Genomic DNA, 17,011 nt, shown 5'->3' on the forward strand with positions numbered 1-17,011 from the left:
CTTCCAGGCATCTGTATAGAGTCAGAAGGTCTCCCCTCAGCCTCCTTTTCTCCAGACTGAATAACTGCAGTTCCCTCAGATGCTCATCATGAAGCTTGTGCACTAAACCCTTCCCCACCTTTGCTGCCTTTCTCTGGACCAACCTGGCCAGGGGCAGACTGGACCCTCAGGGAATGGTTTATACTTTTTCTGGGATGATTTAATAAATCTTTTACACAAACGAGGCAGTTCTCCAGCTGGACATTTAACTGAGCTTTTGGGTGGATATAAACCAACAGACACGTCGTGCATTTAAAAGGCACTAAAAAGAAATACACTCACTTCAGAAATGTTTGTTTATTCTTTAACTGCCTTAGAAATAAAAAACTATAAAAATGTGACATTTTAAAAAAAAATTTAAAAGTAACATTACATCATTTAGCACAAGTGATGTTACTCACGTAGCAGAGCAACAATGGAAGCATGAACAAAGGAAAAGGCTCTGGAAACCTCAAAGAGAGGCACCAGCTCCTATCTGCATACAAGCTGGCTGGTGTCCTAGAAACCCCCCAGGTAACATCCATCTCAGAGCCCACAGGAAGATAAATTGCATATCAGTCCTATTAAGAACCCTGACAAACAAGATGCTGGGGGAGTGATGACTCTCATTCTACCATCACTGATGTGCTAACCAAAAATAACTTGGTGACAGCACTTAATAAACCAGACCATTCCTGCAACATCCAGGAAAATAATCCCTTGCAGCACTGGTACCTTCCTGCTATTATCTTAATCCCTTCCCTTGTTCCTGCAGCCAATGCTCAATTCTGGCTGCAGACTGAGTGTTCTTTTAACTTCACTGGCTCTGACACACACTGCCTGCCCTTGAGCAGCTCTTTGTAGGTAATTCTCACTCTTACAGAACTGATAATCTACTTCATAAATAAAATACTCCAGCTTGCAGTTACCTTATTGTCTTTTAGGGAAGGAAAATGGAACCAAGTGCTGTAACATAACTTTGATAAAGAATCAGACAAAATATTTCCACTGATAGGACTTCCACAAACATTTTATGTAACAAATTCATAGAGAGATCTTTAAATAAATCCCGTTTGTTTGTGGTTAATTTCTATGTACATTATAAATACATACACACACAGTTAAAACCCTGACATGGTAGAGTCTTGTGTCTGCCTCCAAGAAGCCATGAAGATCTTTTTGGGAACCAAAATCTTCTCTGATGCACTCAGGCAAGTTTGGAAATGTCTTCATACTGAATATCTTCAACTCGGCGTCCTTTTAAAGGTCCCTGAAAAACAGCACAGGAGAAGAAAAAAAAATGAAAATATAAACTCATTTGCTTGTTAAATTCCTAAGAGACAGTTTAAAGGAAGATGGCTAAAGGGAACATAGGGAATCTTGCCACATTTAGACCATTTTCAAGAGGCACACCCAAAGTGAACGGCACTGGAGATCAGAGGCATTTGGTGGTTTTGGTGTTTTTCACCCAGCAAAAGCACAATGAATTTTTGTTTAAGCCACATGTAACTACAGGAGGCTGTTGAGGGAATGCAGAACAGAGTAACAAAAAAGTAATTTAAATAATAAGTTAAAATAATAATTAATAAAGGAATTTTAAAAATTGCAGGTTTGGGATTTGCCCATGACAAGGTGGTTTCTGTTTCATTATTTTCAACCTGCCCAGAGGATGTGACAGGGCCTCAATGCTGTTCCAGAAATCTTTTCACTTTCAGGGCACTTTTTGCATTAGTTAAGGTCCTTGCAAACTTGGGGGCAAGATAAGCAGATGGTTTTAATTAATTCACTGTGAGCTTGTAAGGATATAAATATTTAATTTTGAATACAAACATATATAAAAATCCTACTCACCCTACAATCAGTAAGAAAATTCTCAGACTTCACAAGTTTCACCCATTTTTAGACTCACAGTTTATGCAGACGAGGGAAATTTTAACATCCAAAAGCAACAGAACTAGAGAAAAACTGCCCTTGCTTTCCAACACCAACATTGTTGTGATCCTCAGATCCACTCAAAGCTCCTCCTGTGGTTGGGACATCTGCACATTCACTTCTTAAGCAAATTCTCCTGAATCCAACATGGGCTGAATTTCTGAGGCCCCCCCTTTGGGAGGGATCCTAACAGGGTCTCTCTCCTGCCAGATGTGTTCACAAAACTTTGAGCCAATAACCTCTCTGCCTCATCCATGAATTTAAAGATCAGTTTTTCAGAGGAGAATAAAGAGGTAGAGACAAAACCAGACACCACAACATGGCCCAATGTTAGCCCAGAGAAAGGCAATACCTAATAAAAAGAAATCAAATCCCAAAACAAAAGAACAACCATAAACCAGACAACAAATAAGCACAAAAAGCCCCATGTTCAGTTTGAAAAAGGCAGGAGAAAATTCACCTCCTTGCATGTTTTGTGTTATTTACCTTCCTACAAAATAGCACAACAGCCACGTTCAAAATAAACACACAGAACATTTTTTAACTCTCTTTCAAGTTCAAAGCTTGACAAATTAAGCATCCTGACATCTTTGTAAAAGCAAACAGAGCACTAGTCTGCAGTGGGAATTGTGGCTGTTTCCTCTCTATCTCTTTTATTCTGTTATTCTCTCTGTGGGAATAGGTAAAGGGTGACTACAGCATTTTGCACACCATAAATCCCACCTGTAAGACAGGATGAATGATACCATCCCCCTTTTTAAAAGCTCTCTGCTACACAGATGAAAAATGCTTTACACAAACTATACCTTACAGTGCTTGATACTTACAGAGTCAATGATTATTGTGGCTGAAAACTTCTTTTCATTGATGGATTCCAAAATGCCTTCATTTCCTCTGTATCCACCATTCAATACCATCACTTTCTTGCCTGAAAAGTAGGAAAACAGTTAAACAACAGAACCCCCAATTTCTTTCGATGGTGGTGTGTTCAATTCCACTCTCAGCTGAAGGAGAGAAGGTTTCTCCCAGCAGCTCCAGCAAGTAGCACCCAGCCAAGACTTACAGCCTGCCCATTTCCAAAGCAGAAAGGAAAAGAGAAGAGAAAGAGAGAGGAAACAGAGAGAGAGAGAGAGAGGAAACAGAGAGAGAGAGAGAGAGGAAACAGAGAGAGAGAGAGAGAGAGGAAACAGAGAGAGGAAACAGAGAGAGGAAACAGAGAGAGGAAACAGAGAGAGGAAACAGAGAGAGGAAACAGAGAGAGGAAACAGAGAGAGGAAACAGAGAGAGGAAACAGAGAGAGGAAACAGAGAGAGGAAACAGAGAGAGGAAACAGAGAGAGGAAACAGAGAGAGGAAACAGAGAGAGGAAACAGAGAGAGGAAACAGAGAGAGGAAACAGAGAGAGGAAACAGAGAGAGAGACAGAGAGAGAGACAGAGAGAGAGACAGAGAGAGAGACAGAGAGAGAGACAGAGAGGAAGGATATACTATTTCACTTGGAAGGAACCCATAACAATTTATTTGAACTGCCTGACCAATTCAGCACTGGCCAAAACTTAAAGCATGTTCAAATGCCTCTTGAACACTGACAGGTTTGGGACATTGATCACCTTTCTAGGAATCCTGCTCCAATGTCTGACCACCTCCTTGGTCAAGAAATGCTTCCTAATGTCCAGTCTAAACCTCCCCTTTTGTATCTTGGAACCATTCCCATGCATCCTATCGCTGGATACCAGACAGAAGGATCAGCACCTCCTTCTCCACCTCCTCTGCTCAGGAAGCTGCAGAGTATGATAGGTCTGCTTACTTCTTCTTTGCCTTCTGTCTCACAGAAGCAACCCCCCAGGGCATCAATCCTATTGTAAGGGTGGGCAGAGCTCACCTGCCAAGTACCACTATGCTGAAGAGCATTCCTGACACCATCAATCAGTTCTCCATCTGCTGCAGAAATGCAAACACATCAGGTCTGCTGAAGAACCTGTGAATCCTGAAATCTTACACCCTGTTCCCCTGTGTGCTGACAGTGTTCTGCTTTCTGATCTGATCATTCCCTGAAATACTGTCACATGCTGTACACGAACATTGCCTCACTAGCATGTTCCAGCCAAAGAAATGCCAAAGAGGAGAGGAGGTGCTTTGCCAAGTGCTCACAGCTATGAGGCATGACTTTAGAGGGGAGATCCAGGGTAAGTATGGCCAAGAGCTCTCTAGAGCTCCCTGAAATGCTTCCTGGCAGCTGAAGAGATGTTTTCATCTCATCAAAAGAACTGTTTTCTAAATCACTTCTGTCTTCTCAGAAAAAAATCTAAGAGTGTGAAGACCCAAAGCAGAAGCAATGCAAGAATTTCCTAGAAAGTAATGAGAGGATATTTGTTAAATGATCAGAGTAGCTTACAAAATGCCATCCCAAGATGACTCCTGTGCTGGTACTCTGAAGTAGATGAATTACAGTTTAAAAGAACTGAAGTATAAGATTTGCAGTGACAGCTAAGCTGAAAACCAAAGAGACCTGCAGTACCTGGTGCAGGTATTACTGTTTCCAGATGTGTTTGATCAAGCTTCAGTTTGTCTCCAGAATCAATCATCTTCACCACAGCTGTATATTTGTCAATCACTTCCTGTTGGGAAATGCAGAGCCAAATGAGAAAAAAAAATATTTAAATATTAATTTCAAAATTAACAAACTCAGGACTAAGTCTCTCCTTCTAACATTGTCAGAAGCAACAAGGCCTTCCAAGATCTCTTAAAGTCATCCAGCATTCCCAAATTGCTGACTAATCCCATCCTGAAGTTAAGGCCTGATTAAAAGGACTCCTCTTGAACACTGATGCCTGGTCTAGCTGACCCTTAAATTTGATGGCCTTGGTTGAAGATTTTGTCAGTCTTTGGGTCAGCTATCTTAATCCTCCTCTCAAAGCTGAAGAATAAATTAGTCTCCTTTTCCCCAAGAGAGGTTAAGCTGGCTGGAAGCCACACAGTGACAACTGAGATACCACCTCTCAGTGAGGTCAACTGTCCCTGATTATTTTTGCACCTTGTATAAACCATGGTCCAGCTCTCATATTCAGAACTCCTAAACCCTTCTACCTGTGCCTACCCAAACCAGTTGTGACTCTGGGCTCTGTATATTCTCATCTATCCCACAAAACACACCCAGGTGTCACCTTTGGCACTTTTGCCACAGACCACTGAGCTGTGGACCACTGAGTGCAACATCATTTCCCTGGCTAAAAGAAAGCACTTCTGAGCAACAGAGCAAGGCCTGGGGCTTCATTATTTTGTACACAACTGGGATCTTGTTCAAAGGCAGCCTCATGCTTCAGCACCAGTGCAAAACTGACTCAACTGAGATTAAAAATGCAACTGCACTGCTCTTGGCTGTGTCACATTGACAAAGTGGCTTTTTGCCATGGTGGATGTTAACAGGGACAAACCATGCAAGACAAAATAGTTCTTAAGAAAGAATCTCTGAGTAAATGCCACTAAACCAATGCAGAGATTCACTCCCAGCCCAGAGTAAGTCCTGGTGAAGTTCAGGTGATGTTTCAGCCCCTTCCAGTGTTAAATTGAGGCTGAACAGCTTGCACAATGAAACAAAACTTCAGCAGCCATCTGATGCCAGCAAAGCCCAACCAATACCACGTGCTCCCACTTGCACACCTTACCTTAACAACTGCTTTCTTCTTGTGATACTTCTCTCCCAGCTTTTTTGTTATAATTTTTACAACGATTTCCTGGAAGATTTGAAAGGAGGAAAAAACAAAAAGAATAAATTGCCAAAATACACAAACACCTTCACCATCTAAACTAACTGCTGTTTAGTTTGCTCTACCACTCACTATGCAATACAACCCATGAAGAACCAACAGAAAAGACCTCAGCATTCAGGAATTTATCTTTGTCCTCAAATTATTGTCTCAAAATAGTATCTCAACACTGTTTGTTTGATTGTTTGACAAGTACTGTTATACTTGAATTCAGGATATAACATGACAGCCTACAATGGGTCAAGGGCAGAACTTCTTGAGCTAGAGATCAGTAAGTAGAAGTAGATGGTCTCCAGCTCAAAGGCTTATGTTGACTTCTACATCTCTGTGTATGCCAACTACTACTATGAGAAAGAAGAGGGTTGTAAGTGACCTCACAATTTAAACATGCTCTGTAGACTCACAGAATCAAATCTTTAATTAGAGAATCCCACCCCATCTGAGACATACAATGCTTCAGACTGTAGATCATGCTCAACAGAAAAGTAATTGATCCCATGTACTGTAATATTACATATTTGGCACCTTGGAAAATAAAGAGTGAATTTTTGTTTGGAATCTGTTTTTGCATCTTTAATCAACAGTGGCTTTAGAATTGCTTGTGATTTTTAAGACACTTACAGGCTGCAACCAGTAGTCTCTTCGAGATGTTCTTTTCTTCTCCTCTTCCAGCTACAGAACAACAACAAATAATCACCACTTACTTCATCCTTTCCCTGCAGCTTTCCCATGCCTTTGGAAAGCTGAACCAATTCTCCAGGCCCACATCAAGCAGGCAATAAAAAAAAAATAAATCCCAAAACTACATATGGGTAGGTCAGTGTGTGCTTGCTGCATAAAAAGCAATCTGAGGAGATCCAGGAATCCATGAAAAAATGATGGAGGCTTATATCTGGTTTTGTCAAGTGTTTCTACACCTTTTCTTCTCTTCCAAAATCTGTATTCCTTTACTTCCAACATGTCAGTCGTCTGGTTAAGAGGCACAGATGAGCAGCAGAAATCAGTTTTAATGGGGAAGTGAAACCATTTTGCCTGATAAAAGTCTGAATTCCACATGGTCTGAGGTCACTTCAAGGGGAAGCCCTGGCAGAGTGGACATAGCCATAGGCATGGGGTTTTAAAGAGACAGATCCTGCATGATCATTACCTCCATAATCTCATCCAGTGCAGATTTCTTCTTTTTCTCTTTGGACTGACCAGAGCTATGGGCTGTTTCTTTTCTTTTAACTGCCCCTTCCACCATCTTCAGTGCATTCGGTCCAAGGACACTGCTGGAAAAGTAAGATGGGGGTTTTTTCACAGCAGACCTTAAATTGTCTCCTCTACCAAGACGCATTTGAAGAGCTGGTTGTGCAAAAAGGCCTGGTGACCTATTTGATTTCAGTTGTGTTAATTTCAATCAACTTCCAGACCCTGCATTCCTCCTCCTCTAGGACTGCTAAAAATTATCTCCTTGAGGTGTAAACTCCAGGTCCACTGATGTTTGCTGCTAGCAGTCCAGCAGAATGAAGCCAAGCTAAGGATGAGTTCATCAGGGCAAAAGCAAAGAGTTGACTGGGGACCTGAGTTCAATGGAGAAGACAAAAGCAGGCCTGCAAATCAGGTTTTAAAATTTGGAAGGACAAACTTGTGGCTTCAGAGAAGCCACCTGGACAGAGCAGCTCTGAAACATGGCAGATGTCTAGAAATCCTTCCAGACACTTAACCTATCCATCAGAGGGAGAAAATACATGGGAATCTGCAGAAAAGGGCTCCACACCCAGGAAAAAAACCACAATCTTCACAGTAATGTTTGAAAAAGGCAGTCTATGATTTATGAAAGAAAAGAGCAATCAGCACAGACATCTCAGGGAGCAGGGAATATCAGGTTAAGTGAGAACTGCCTAAAAGTAGCTTGAGCTAAGGCATTTTTATAAAAGGCATTTGAATGCTGGTAAAAATAATCTAGGTGTTCTCCCATCTGGAAAGATGAAGGCTGCTGTGAGGTAAGGTAATATTAGTGTGTCCTTACAACAAATCTGTGGCCTCCAACAAAATCAGTGTGACCTCCAACAAAAACATATTCTGCCTGTGGTGGGGGCACACACTATACTAGAAAGGAAGGTAAGTAATGGAAATGACAATAAAGAAAGGCAGTAGAACCAAAATTAAGAGGAAAATAATTGTGTTGCAGAGGAAGACTGAATAATACCCAGAGCACAATACTGGAAGAAATGGCACATTAGATCACACATCCAATGGCAAGCACTTAAAATCTTATAATATACAATTAAAGCATAAAAACTGCTGTGACTACATTTAGAAAGGAAAACACATCAAGCTGCAAGGCCACTAATGGATTCCTGGGTGTCAATAGTATGACAAATCTTATTTAACATATTCAAGGCCAGGTAGGATGGGGCTTGGAGCAACCTGGGCTAGCAGGAGGTGTCCCTGCCTGTTGCAGGGGTACTGGAATTAGATGATCTTTAAGGTCCCTTCTAACCCAAACAATTTGATGATTTTATGATATTTATTATGGACCCTAGGACAAAGTGTGAGATCAACAACTACTAACATTGTCTGGGTGTGTCATCAACATGGAGGACACAAAAAAAGAACTGGTCACCAAGAGGGACTGGTTTATCTTGAAAAACATGTTTTAAAAAAGAGCAAAAATCAGCAGCACATGCAAGCTCACATATTTTGGAAAAGTTGATTGTCATTACCTTTTATCTACTGGGAGCTGTTTAAGAACAACAAAAGCAGAAAGGGGTCTGGCTATAATCAAAGGTGACACAGCTATCAGTGTGGAACAGCCAGGCAAGAGTCAAATGCTCTCCTAGGACTCATCAAGATGGGCAAGCATTAGTGCCTTGTATTAGCCATGGTGATGTTTCATTTGCAGCATGCACAAACTTGATCAGCTTCCCTGTTCAAGATGAGCTGCAACTGGAATAAGGACAAGGAAGGGATATTCAGTGGATCAGGGGAAGGGGGAGATGAGGCCAGCAGCATGCAGGCCTGCTGGTGCAGCACAGTGAAGACTGAGAGGCTAAAACTGTACAAATACATTGGCTAAGAGAGGAAACACCAGGGAGGAAAATAATCCTGTATGTTAGATGCCCATACCAGCATGAGAGCAACTGGTACAAACTTGCCATGACCACATTTTCCTGTGACATTAAAAACAAGATCCTACTCATTAGAACAAACAGGTTTTGAATGATCTTCCCTTGGGATTATAGGGCTGTGGAGATCTTAACTGTGTCCAGCAGAGGTTGATCAGTGTGCAGACAGGTCTCTACACTGGTAGATTTGCAGTCCTGCAGACAGGACACCGTGACCTTGACAGTAGCTTCTGCTCATTTCTTCATTAGAAGTAATTCTAATCTTGTCCATTGAATGAGTTAAGCAGGGATTTGAGGAGTAAATTCTTGAGGGAAAAAATAAGCCCAGGGTTCCCAGTTTGCTCAGAGCAGCCAGCATCAGAAGCCATCCCTACAGTGGCAGTGGTGACTTCTACCTTCATGTCAGCCTCACAGATGTTCAAGGGAAGGTTCACCTCCCCTCTCACTCCCTTTCTCAGCAAGGCTCCAAACCTATCTCTGTACCAAACCACCAGTATCCCCATGCCCTCAATAATCCACCAGCTACTACCAACCCTCTCCTGGTCCTTTTTCTTCCCCCTGCTCAGGAAATACCAGTACCAGGTTTCTGGTCAGTAGGTCCAACTGCAGTCTGTGCTGGGGTGCTGGACATCAGGTCTAACTCAACTGAACCTCAGTAAGAGCCAACACATCTCACAGCTGCAGATCACCCCTTTACACTGGCCCAGGGAAGCAGACTCCATCTATGACTCTGAAGTGACTCCTCTATCACCCACAACATATAAACCATTATCTTGTTACTTTACTGGGAGCTGGGTATCCTAATTTTTCTTTTACACTACCACTACAGAGTTTACAGACAAATATCTCTCACGTGAAAAAATTACACTACTTGATATATGATTTCACATTCAGCCAACTTTTAACAAGCATATTAAGTATTCTTCACTGAAACCATTCAAGTGTCTGCATTAAGTTTCAGACTCATCTTGAGCACAGCTCAGTGCTTAGGGATAACTTACAAGATTTTGTCAAAGCCTGAAACCTGTACCAATTGTGGCAAAGAACTACTTTATTGTCTCATTTTCTGCCTGGCATATCTTCCATCAGATTCCTCATTTAAGAGCTGAGCTTGTGATGAGAGGAAAGCTTTCATTTTACCTGCAATACATTTAATTACAATATTGCCTCACATGAAAAGCTGTACTGCTCATCAGTTTCACAGACTGCTGTGGGTCAGTACTGTTTGCATTATTGATCCCTTTTGTCCTACATTGCTCGTGGGTTTATGACAATTCATGAGCTTTAGGAAGTTTTACATCAGGTAGATTCAGCTTCTAAAATGATGCTCAGAGAAAGCCTGGCCTCCAATTAGACAACACAACTGAACATTTTAGGAACCAAAATTAAGTAGTCATGAATATCCACTCCTAGAGGGCTGCTGGGACTGGATGGCATTCCCTTCAAATGCTCTCAATTGATCCCTCACCCACCCTTTCACATAACAATATCTCTGGGGAACCTGTAACCATCTGGGCATCTGCCATGAACCACTGTGAATTCAAGAAGGCTCCTTGCAGCACACACTTAAGATAAACCCATTCATCCACTATAAATATAAAAGGAACCATGAGGTCACCTCACATCCCCTCCTGAACCACAGGACTGGATGAGATATTAAGAGTCCCAATACTTTAGGACAAGAAACATCTTCCTGTCCATACAAACATCATTGCCATATAAGCACTTTGCAACAGGAAAGGTTGCCCTTCAATTCTTTTCTCACCTTGTTTTAGAAGATGCTGCTATTGAAGTGCTTGCTCCTTTGTTTAAATTAAATGCAACTAAAAAATAAAAGACATTACTCTCTTTCTATCTTTAAAGTAGAACTGCATTGAAGGATGTTAAAGCTTAAAAAATTGGTGAATGGAAAATAGTATCAATTTGAAATATATTTACTAATCTATGCTTTAGTTCAGTTTTTTAAATAAATTACTTTAAACATTATAATAAAAATAATCTATATTTCCATATTCTAGTGCTGTTTATAAGTCATCTCAGAGCATTTTGTGAAGCACCGAGCAAGCCTCAGTGCTCAGGTTGTTTTAATCACAAAATCAGCTCTAGTTAAAATTCTAGAAGATGACATATATCAAAATCTGGATACCTTTTTCTTCTTCACTTTCTCTGTTCAGTTCAGTATAGACTGGCTTTTTCCTGCCAAAAAGAACACAAAACACATTTTAGAGTCAAACAGAAAACTGAGCCAAGATATCATTTTTTTTGAGATCATTGATTAGCTCAGCTTTACAGACTTGTGTGAGATTATTACAAGTCACTGTAATATTCAACCTGGCTTGATTCATAAGTAGATTACAAACTGAAAACATTATCTCATTACAGGCTTCTGTGCAAAATTCTCTAATTAACACTCTCTACAGAGATGCTGTCTGAACTTGCTTGACTCCAGAATGAAAGGAAAGTGGGTTTATTGTAGCAGTTTTCCATATTTGAACCAGCATGATTAGACTGGTTTCTGGATAGACTGATAAAGAAGGAAATTTTGGAGCCTTTCCAAATTTCTACAGTGAAGGATCAGACCAAGTTAAATTCAATTAGTTTTAAATTAAGGAGAAGACAACTGTCTACAACAGGATTTAAATGTACCTATCAATAGCCTGGATCAAATGGGAGGTTCCAGTTCCGGGCAACGATATGCACGGAATTCATGGAATTATGCCAAATAAACAGATCCCAAATACCACACCAGCACTACCAAAATAAAAGTTTTCATTATGTGGATTTGAGTCTGCCAGCTCCCTCTAATTATTTTTCTCAGCTTCCCCACCGTGCTTGTGAAATACCATAAATAAAAACACAGTCATGCTGGTTTCTGTATTGTTTACTCTCCCTTCTTAAATTCAAGAATGAATTTTAAATCCCTAATCACTTGAAGGAGTAATTATTGTTACTTTAGTACTAAAGTAAACAGGTACAAATAACAGCAAGTTTTCCTTCAGAGCAGGTTGGCATCTAAGATAACTGTATAAAAGAAAATTCAGAACAGAGGAGACCTGATGTGATTCAAGCATGGAAAACATTCTAAATCATAGTCTGAAATGGTCAGGATCAGACACTAGGGCCAGAGGGAACCATTCTACTGGATTTCAAAAACATCAAATCTAAAAGGAGCTGAAACTTCTGCTTGCTTTATTTTTTGAAACCATGATTCCATAGAGGAGCTATGCCCATCAACAGTCAAAACCCCTGGCAAGCTGGCTAATCAAGGAAATGTAGCAAACTGCAACTTCAACAGAAAAAAAAGTCAGTCAAGGCTGCTGTCAGAAGTGTCTGGGAGAGGACTACTCCTCATGGCTTAGAAAAGAACAGTACTGCAGCCAAAGATGCCCACTGTTCCCCAGTTTGAACTGGTGACCAACTTTGTAACTTGAGGCATGGAAATTACTCAACATGTCCAACTGATTCCCAAGGAAATACCAGTGCAAGGATCCCAGCAATGACAAATTCACCATTCACTTCTAAGCTGAAGGTTGACAAATAATGCAATTTTCCTCACCAATTCTTTCCCTCCAAACCTCTTCTAACTTGTTGTTCAATGAATTTTGCAGTTTTTTCTTCATCATCAAGGTCTTGTTTCTTTTTTCTCTCTTGTTCTTGCTGCCTGCGAATAGTCTCAGGGTCCCTATCAATATATTGATATACCAGCCTTTTGGAGTCTCATCAACCTTGCAAAGACCTAAACAGTTAACACAAGATAAAGGTAAGATTAATACAAAGACAAGCAAGGGACAAAGAAAACATCAAGATCTTGTTCACAGTTGCTACATTACACAGTGCAGATACTTCACAAGAAACATGCACCCCTTATTGACCTGGTAAAATTGACTTTGTATTATCTTGAGTTTTGTATTTTAGCCTTCAGCTGGACAGTTCCATTGTTTGAAACAAGCAGGAGGATATAAAAAGTGGATGGAGCATTTTATAACACTTTCCTTATTGAAGAAAATGTTTCCAGCCCACTGTTTTAAACAAGGAAAAAAACAGGTATTGAACATATATATAAAAAAAACCCCACAGACAGCATCATCTGAGGGGAAACTTTAAAATGATAGGGTATTGTTACTAACTCTCACTAGAGTGACCTTTCAAACACTATGCACTCATGAACCTGTCCTGTAGGACCCAGGCAATCAGACTAAAGAAAACTTTCTGTCACACCAAGGTGCCCTGAGTCTTTCTCCCACAAAACTGCAGACCTTGAGCTTTAACACTTTCCCTGAGCCAGGAATGAAAATGAGAGCTTGTTTCTTGTCACTTTAAAATACAGAAGGTATTAGGTAGCCATAAGAAATGTTCCATCCCAGTTTTTCATTTTTAAAGGGAAACTGCTAGAAGTAGATTTAGAATTTAACAATACCTTCTGTTGCATTTATCCCAGACTTCTGATATTTTCCATAAGCAAATTCCTAATGGTTAGTTCAGAAAATGTTTGGGCAGCTACATATATATATTGGGAGGGGAAGAAAGAAAAGGGGAATGGGAGACCAAACATAAACTTTACTGATCACTTACCAGCAAAGCAATTACCCAATAATCTAAAACTGCATTTTTTAAATTTTTTTTCTCTAAAAACTGCACTTACCTTCTCTCCCCAGCCATTTAGTAAAATCAGTCAGTGTCTCCCACTGTGTGGCATTCATGTGGATGTGCTCTCGATGACTGATATATTCATTGTACACAATATTATTGTGGACTCTCTTTGTTCCTGTAATACAGAACTATTATTATTAAAGATAAACCCAGGACCCAGGAGAAAGAAACCAAAACTTCTTGCACTGAACTAATGAAAGACATTAAAACAAGCCAACCAAAAGTAAAATATTTACCAAATCGCCTCCTGAGCAGCTCTAGGAAATCATTTCGGAATTCCCTCAGGGAAAGAAAAGAAAAAGAAAGTATTTAAGAAAAATTTTATTATTACAAAGCAATTTTTAATTGTCATTAACAATGAAATAACTGCAGTATGAAAATAAGTCATCTGAACTGAGCATGATGAAATTCAAACACTCATTTCCCTTTTTCAGTGAAAGGGCATTAAACACAGTGTGCATGCATGAAGAAACCCAACGTGGCATCTGCACAGAGGAATTACAGCTTCCAAAGGGTAATACCCTTTCAAAGGGATAGAATGGAAAGAAAAAGATTCTAAACACTTCCCACTAATTGCTGGTGTTTAACCAGGTATCATACCGGGCTGACTGACACAAAACACAGGGCAGGAGGACAAAGGGCAGCAGGGGAGGTGGGGCAGATTGATCACTCATCTCACTGCTCATTCAGAGCTGGAGTATAAAATCAGATGGAGTATAAAACCTCTCTGCAGACAGCTCCAGTCAGCCCAGCTGTCATGTAGGTCAGCTGCACAAAGGACTGGGGGGACACTGAGGGATGTTACTCACACTCCTGACTCGTCCTCTTTCTGTGATGTTTTTTTTCAGCTTTTTAGCTCCACCTGTGTGGCAGCCACTCAGCTGGGGTAGAAATGGGGCACACTTTGTAACACAGAGCAACTCAAAAAGGGACTCAGGCATGGGATGAAACTGCCAAAACCTGATGAAACATCACAGCTCCCTGAAACCTTTTACATGTGTTTGAAAGGGACATCACCCAACTTTTCAAGTTGCCACTAAAAAAACAAAAAAGAGCTGACACGAAAATGTATCAGCATGGACTGTCTTCATGAAGTATGGCTGTGAAGATGTGACACAGGAAGGAAGATCTGGGTAAGAATATGAAGCAAACTCACTCAGAAAAGTAATCCATGAATTGCTGAGGATTTTCAGAAGCCAGCAGCAATTGCCTCTGGTGGGACTCGGACATGCAATGACATTTGAAGCCATTCTATAAAATAAAAATAAATGTTTTGTTGTCTTTGTCTCAGTTTGCAACACACACAGGGCTGGAGAGTACTAAAAATAATGTTTTAAGGTGATATTTCCCAGAGGCTTCACAGAAAACATCTTCACTCAGCCACAGTCAACACCATGGTGGTTGTTCCTCCTGACTCAGCACGCCAGGAACAAAACTCTTCCCAAGGTAAAGACAGTAAGAGGGTGCATGAGACAGGACATTCCAGCCACTCCTCTTTGTCCCCTGTGAAATGGGGACAATTTTTTTTTCATTACAATATGATTATATCTACAGCAAATTTCATTCCATGGGAGCCTCACACACAGACACACATACCCCCCCTTACAAAAAGATCACACTGTAAAGCACTGAAGTTTTTTTGCTTGTGGTCACTGGAAAGAGAACAGGATTTATGCTTCTTGAGTGCAAGGAAGAGGAGGGAAGAAACAGCTGAAGAATGAGACAATCACACAAGCATGGGATGTTTTAGTTCCATTCTGTACGAGACATTGAAGAGGCTATCCATGAAAAATGAAAAACTAAAAGCACAGTTAGACTGAAGTGGAGGTACTTCTGGTACTGGTGGAAAACAAGAAGAAGATGATGTTCACACCCGTAGGTATCTGGATCCAAGTGAACAGACAAGTGAGGAAAAAAAAAAAAAGAGATTAAGCTTCAGGAAAAAAAGTATGTCTTCATAACAGGAGAAGAAGGGAAAAATAAGCCAGATTCAGAACAATGGAATTTTCAGTACAAGGAAGATATGGGGCTGTTGGACGGGGTCCAGAGGAGGCCACAATGACAATGAGAGGGCTGCAGCACCTCTGCTATGAGAAAAGGCTGAGAGAGTTGGGGCTGTTCAATCTGGAGAAGATTCTGGGGAAGCCCAGCTGTGGCCCTTCATTACTTAAGGGGTCTTATAAGAAAGATAGGGACAGACTTTTTAACAAGGCCAGCTGTGATAGAGAAAGGGATGATGGTTTTAAACTAAAAGAAGGGGATTTAAGGTAGATGTAAGAGAGTGTTTCACACAGAGGGTGGTGAAACACTGGCACAGGTTGCACAGAGAGGTGGCAGATGCCCTGGAAACACTCCAGTCAGGCTGGATGGGCTGTGAGCAACCTGATCAAGTTGAAGATGTCCCCTAGCCAGTAAGGACCCTTCCAACACAGACCATTTATAATCCTATGACTCTTTGAAAAGAGCTCACAGTGCTCCAGACGGGCATCCCCAAGGAACCCATGGCTACCCTCACCTCCCTCTCAGGCTAATGCAAGTCACCCAGTTCTTAACCCATCAAACTTCTCAAGCTGTGTATGAAGGAGTCACCCTCCTGGAGGAGTTTGGGGCCACCATCTTCCCTCTCACCCAAGCTCACATCAAGTCACTCTGTGGGGTACTCAACATCCCCAGAGATGGATCAGAACCAACGCAACTTCCTCCAAACTGGATGAAGACTTCTCCCATGGGGGACTGGGGAACACACAAAGATCACCTCACAACAGGAAACCCTCCAGATCCCACCCAGGGGACAGCGATCTCTACAAGAGGGACTGACGACTCCCCAAAGGAGAATCAGGGCCGAGTCCATTGCTCCCCTAAACAGCGTCGGGGTTCCCTGTGCTCCAGCAAGTGAGGCCAGGATGGACCCGAGATGGATCACACCCACTGACGAGATCCACAACACCCACAAGGAGTCCGGAACACTAACAAGGGGAACGAACCCATTACCCTTTCACAAAGAGGCTGAGGAAGTCTCTAAGAAGGTAATGAGGCCCCACACCCCCACACTGCAGCTCCCACAAGGAAATTAAGAGAATCCCCCAGGGACGATCGCAGCCTCCCGGCGCCCAACGGCACTGGGAAGGTTTACAAGGGAGACCGCAGCCTCATAGGAGGACTGAGCACCCAAACCGCAGGGAACTGCTCTCCAGGAGCCCCACATCCCTCCAGGGGACTGGGATTCCCCATCAGAAGCTCCCAATTCCCCCCCGTGCCCCTTCACAGAGAGCTGTCCCCCCTTCCGAGGGCCGAAACGGGGCGGGCTCACCTCATCGCGGCATTGCTTCTGGCACATCTGGCAGTACCAGCGCAGCTTCTGCAGCCCCTTCGACTTGATGCGGTTGGCGATAGCCTTCGGGCTGAGGAAATCCGACTTCCCCATGGCGATGGCGGCGTCGGTACCGACCCAAACGCTCCACCACCAACAACAACCCCCTCCCTCCTCCCTCAACTCCTCCCGAACCGGAGGTTTTCCCTCTCTGCGCCTCGGAAGC

The 17,011-nt window shown here is 41.8% G+C and overlaps 1 protein-coding gene across 1 annotated transcript; it reads right to left on the minus strand.

The window, feature by feature from the left end:
• Positions 1-340: 340 nt before the first annotated feature.
• Positions 341-16,990, minus strand: KIN (Kin17 DNA and RNA binding protein). The gene is given in 14 exon segments (XM_008493049.2): positions 341-1,288; positions 2,778-2,878; positions 4,467-4,566; positions 5,614-5,682; positions 6,337-6,387; positions 6,863-6,986; positions 10,591-10,648; positions 10,972-11,021; positions 12,382-12,523; positions 12,526-12,561; positions 13,468-13,590; positions 13,712-13,755; positions 14,632-14,726; positions 16,786-16,990. Coding segments are annotated over 14 exon segments (1,170 nt in total). The 5' UTR covers positions 16,900-16,990; the 3' UTR covers positions 341-1,225.
• Between the last annotated feature and the right edge of the window lie 21 nt (positions 16,991-17,011).

This window comes from Calypte anna, chromosome 1, assembly GCF_003957555.1.
Source record: "Calypte anna isolate BGI_N300 chromosome 1, bCalAnn1_v1.p, whole genome shotgun sequence".
Lineage (NCBI taxonomy): Eukaryota > Metazoa > Chordata > Aves > Apodiformes > Trochilidae > Calypte > Calypte anna.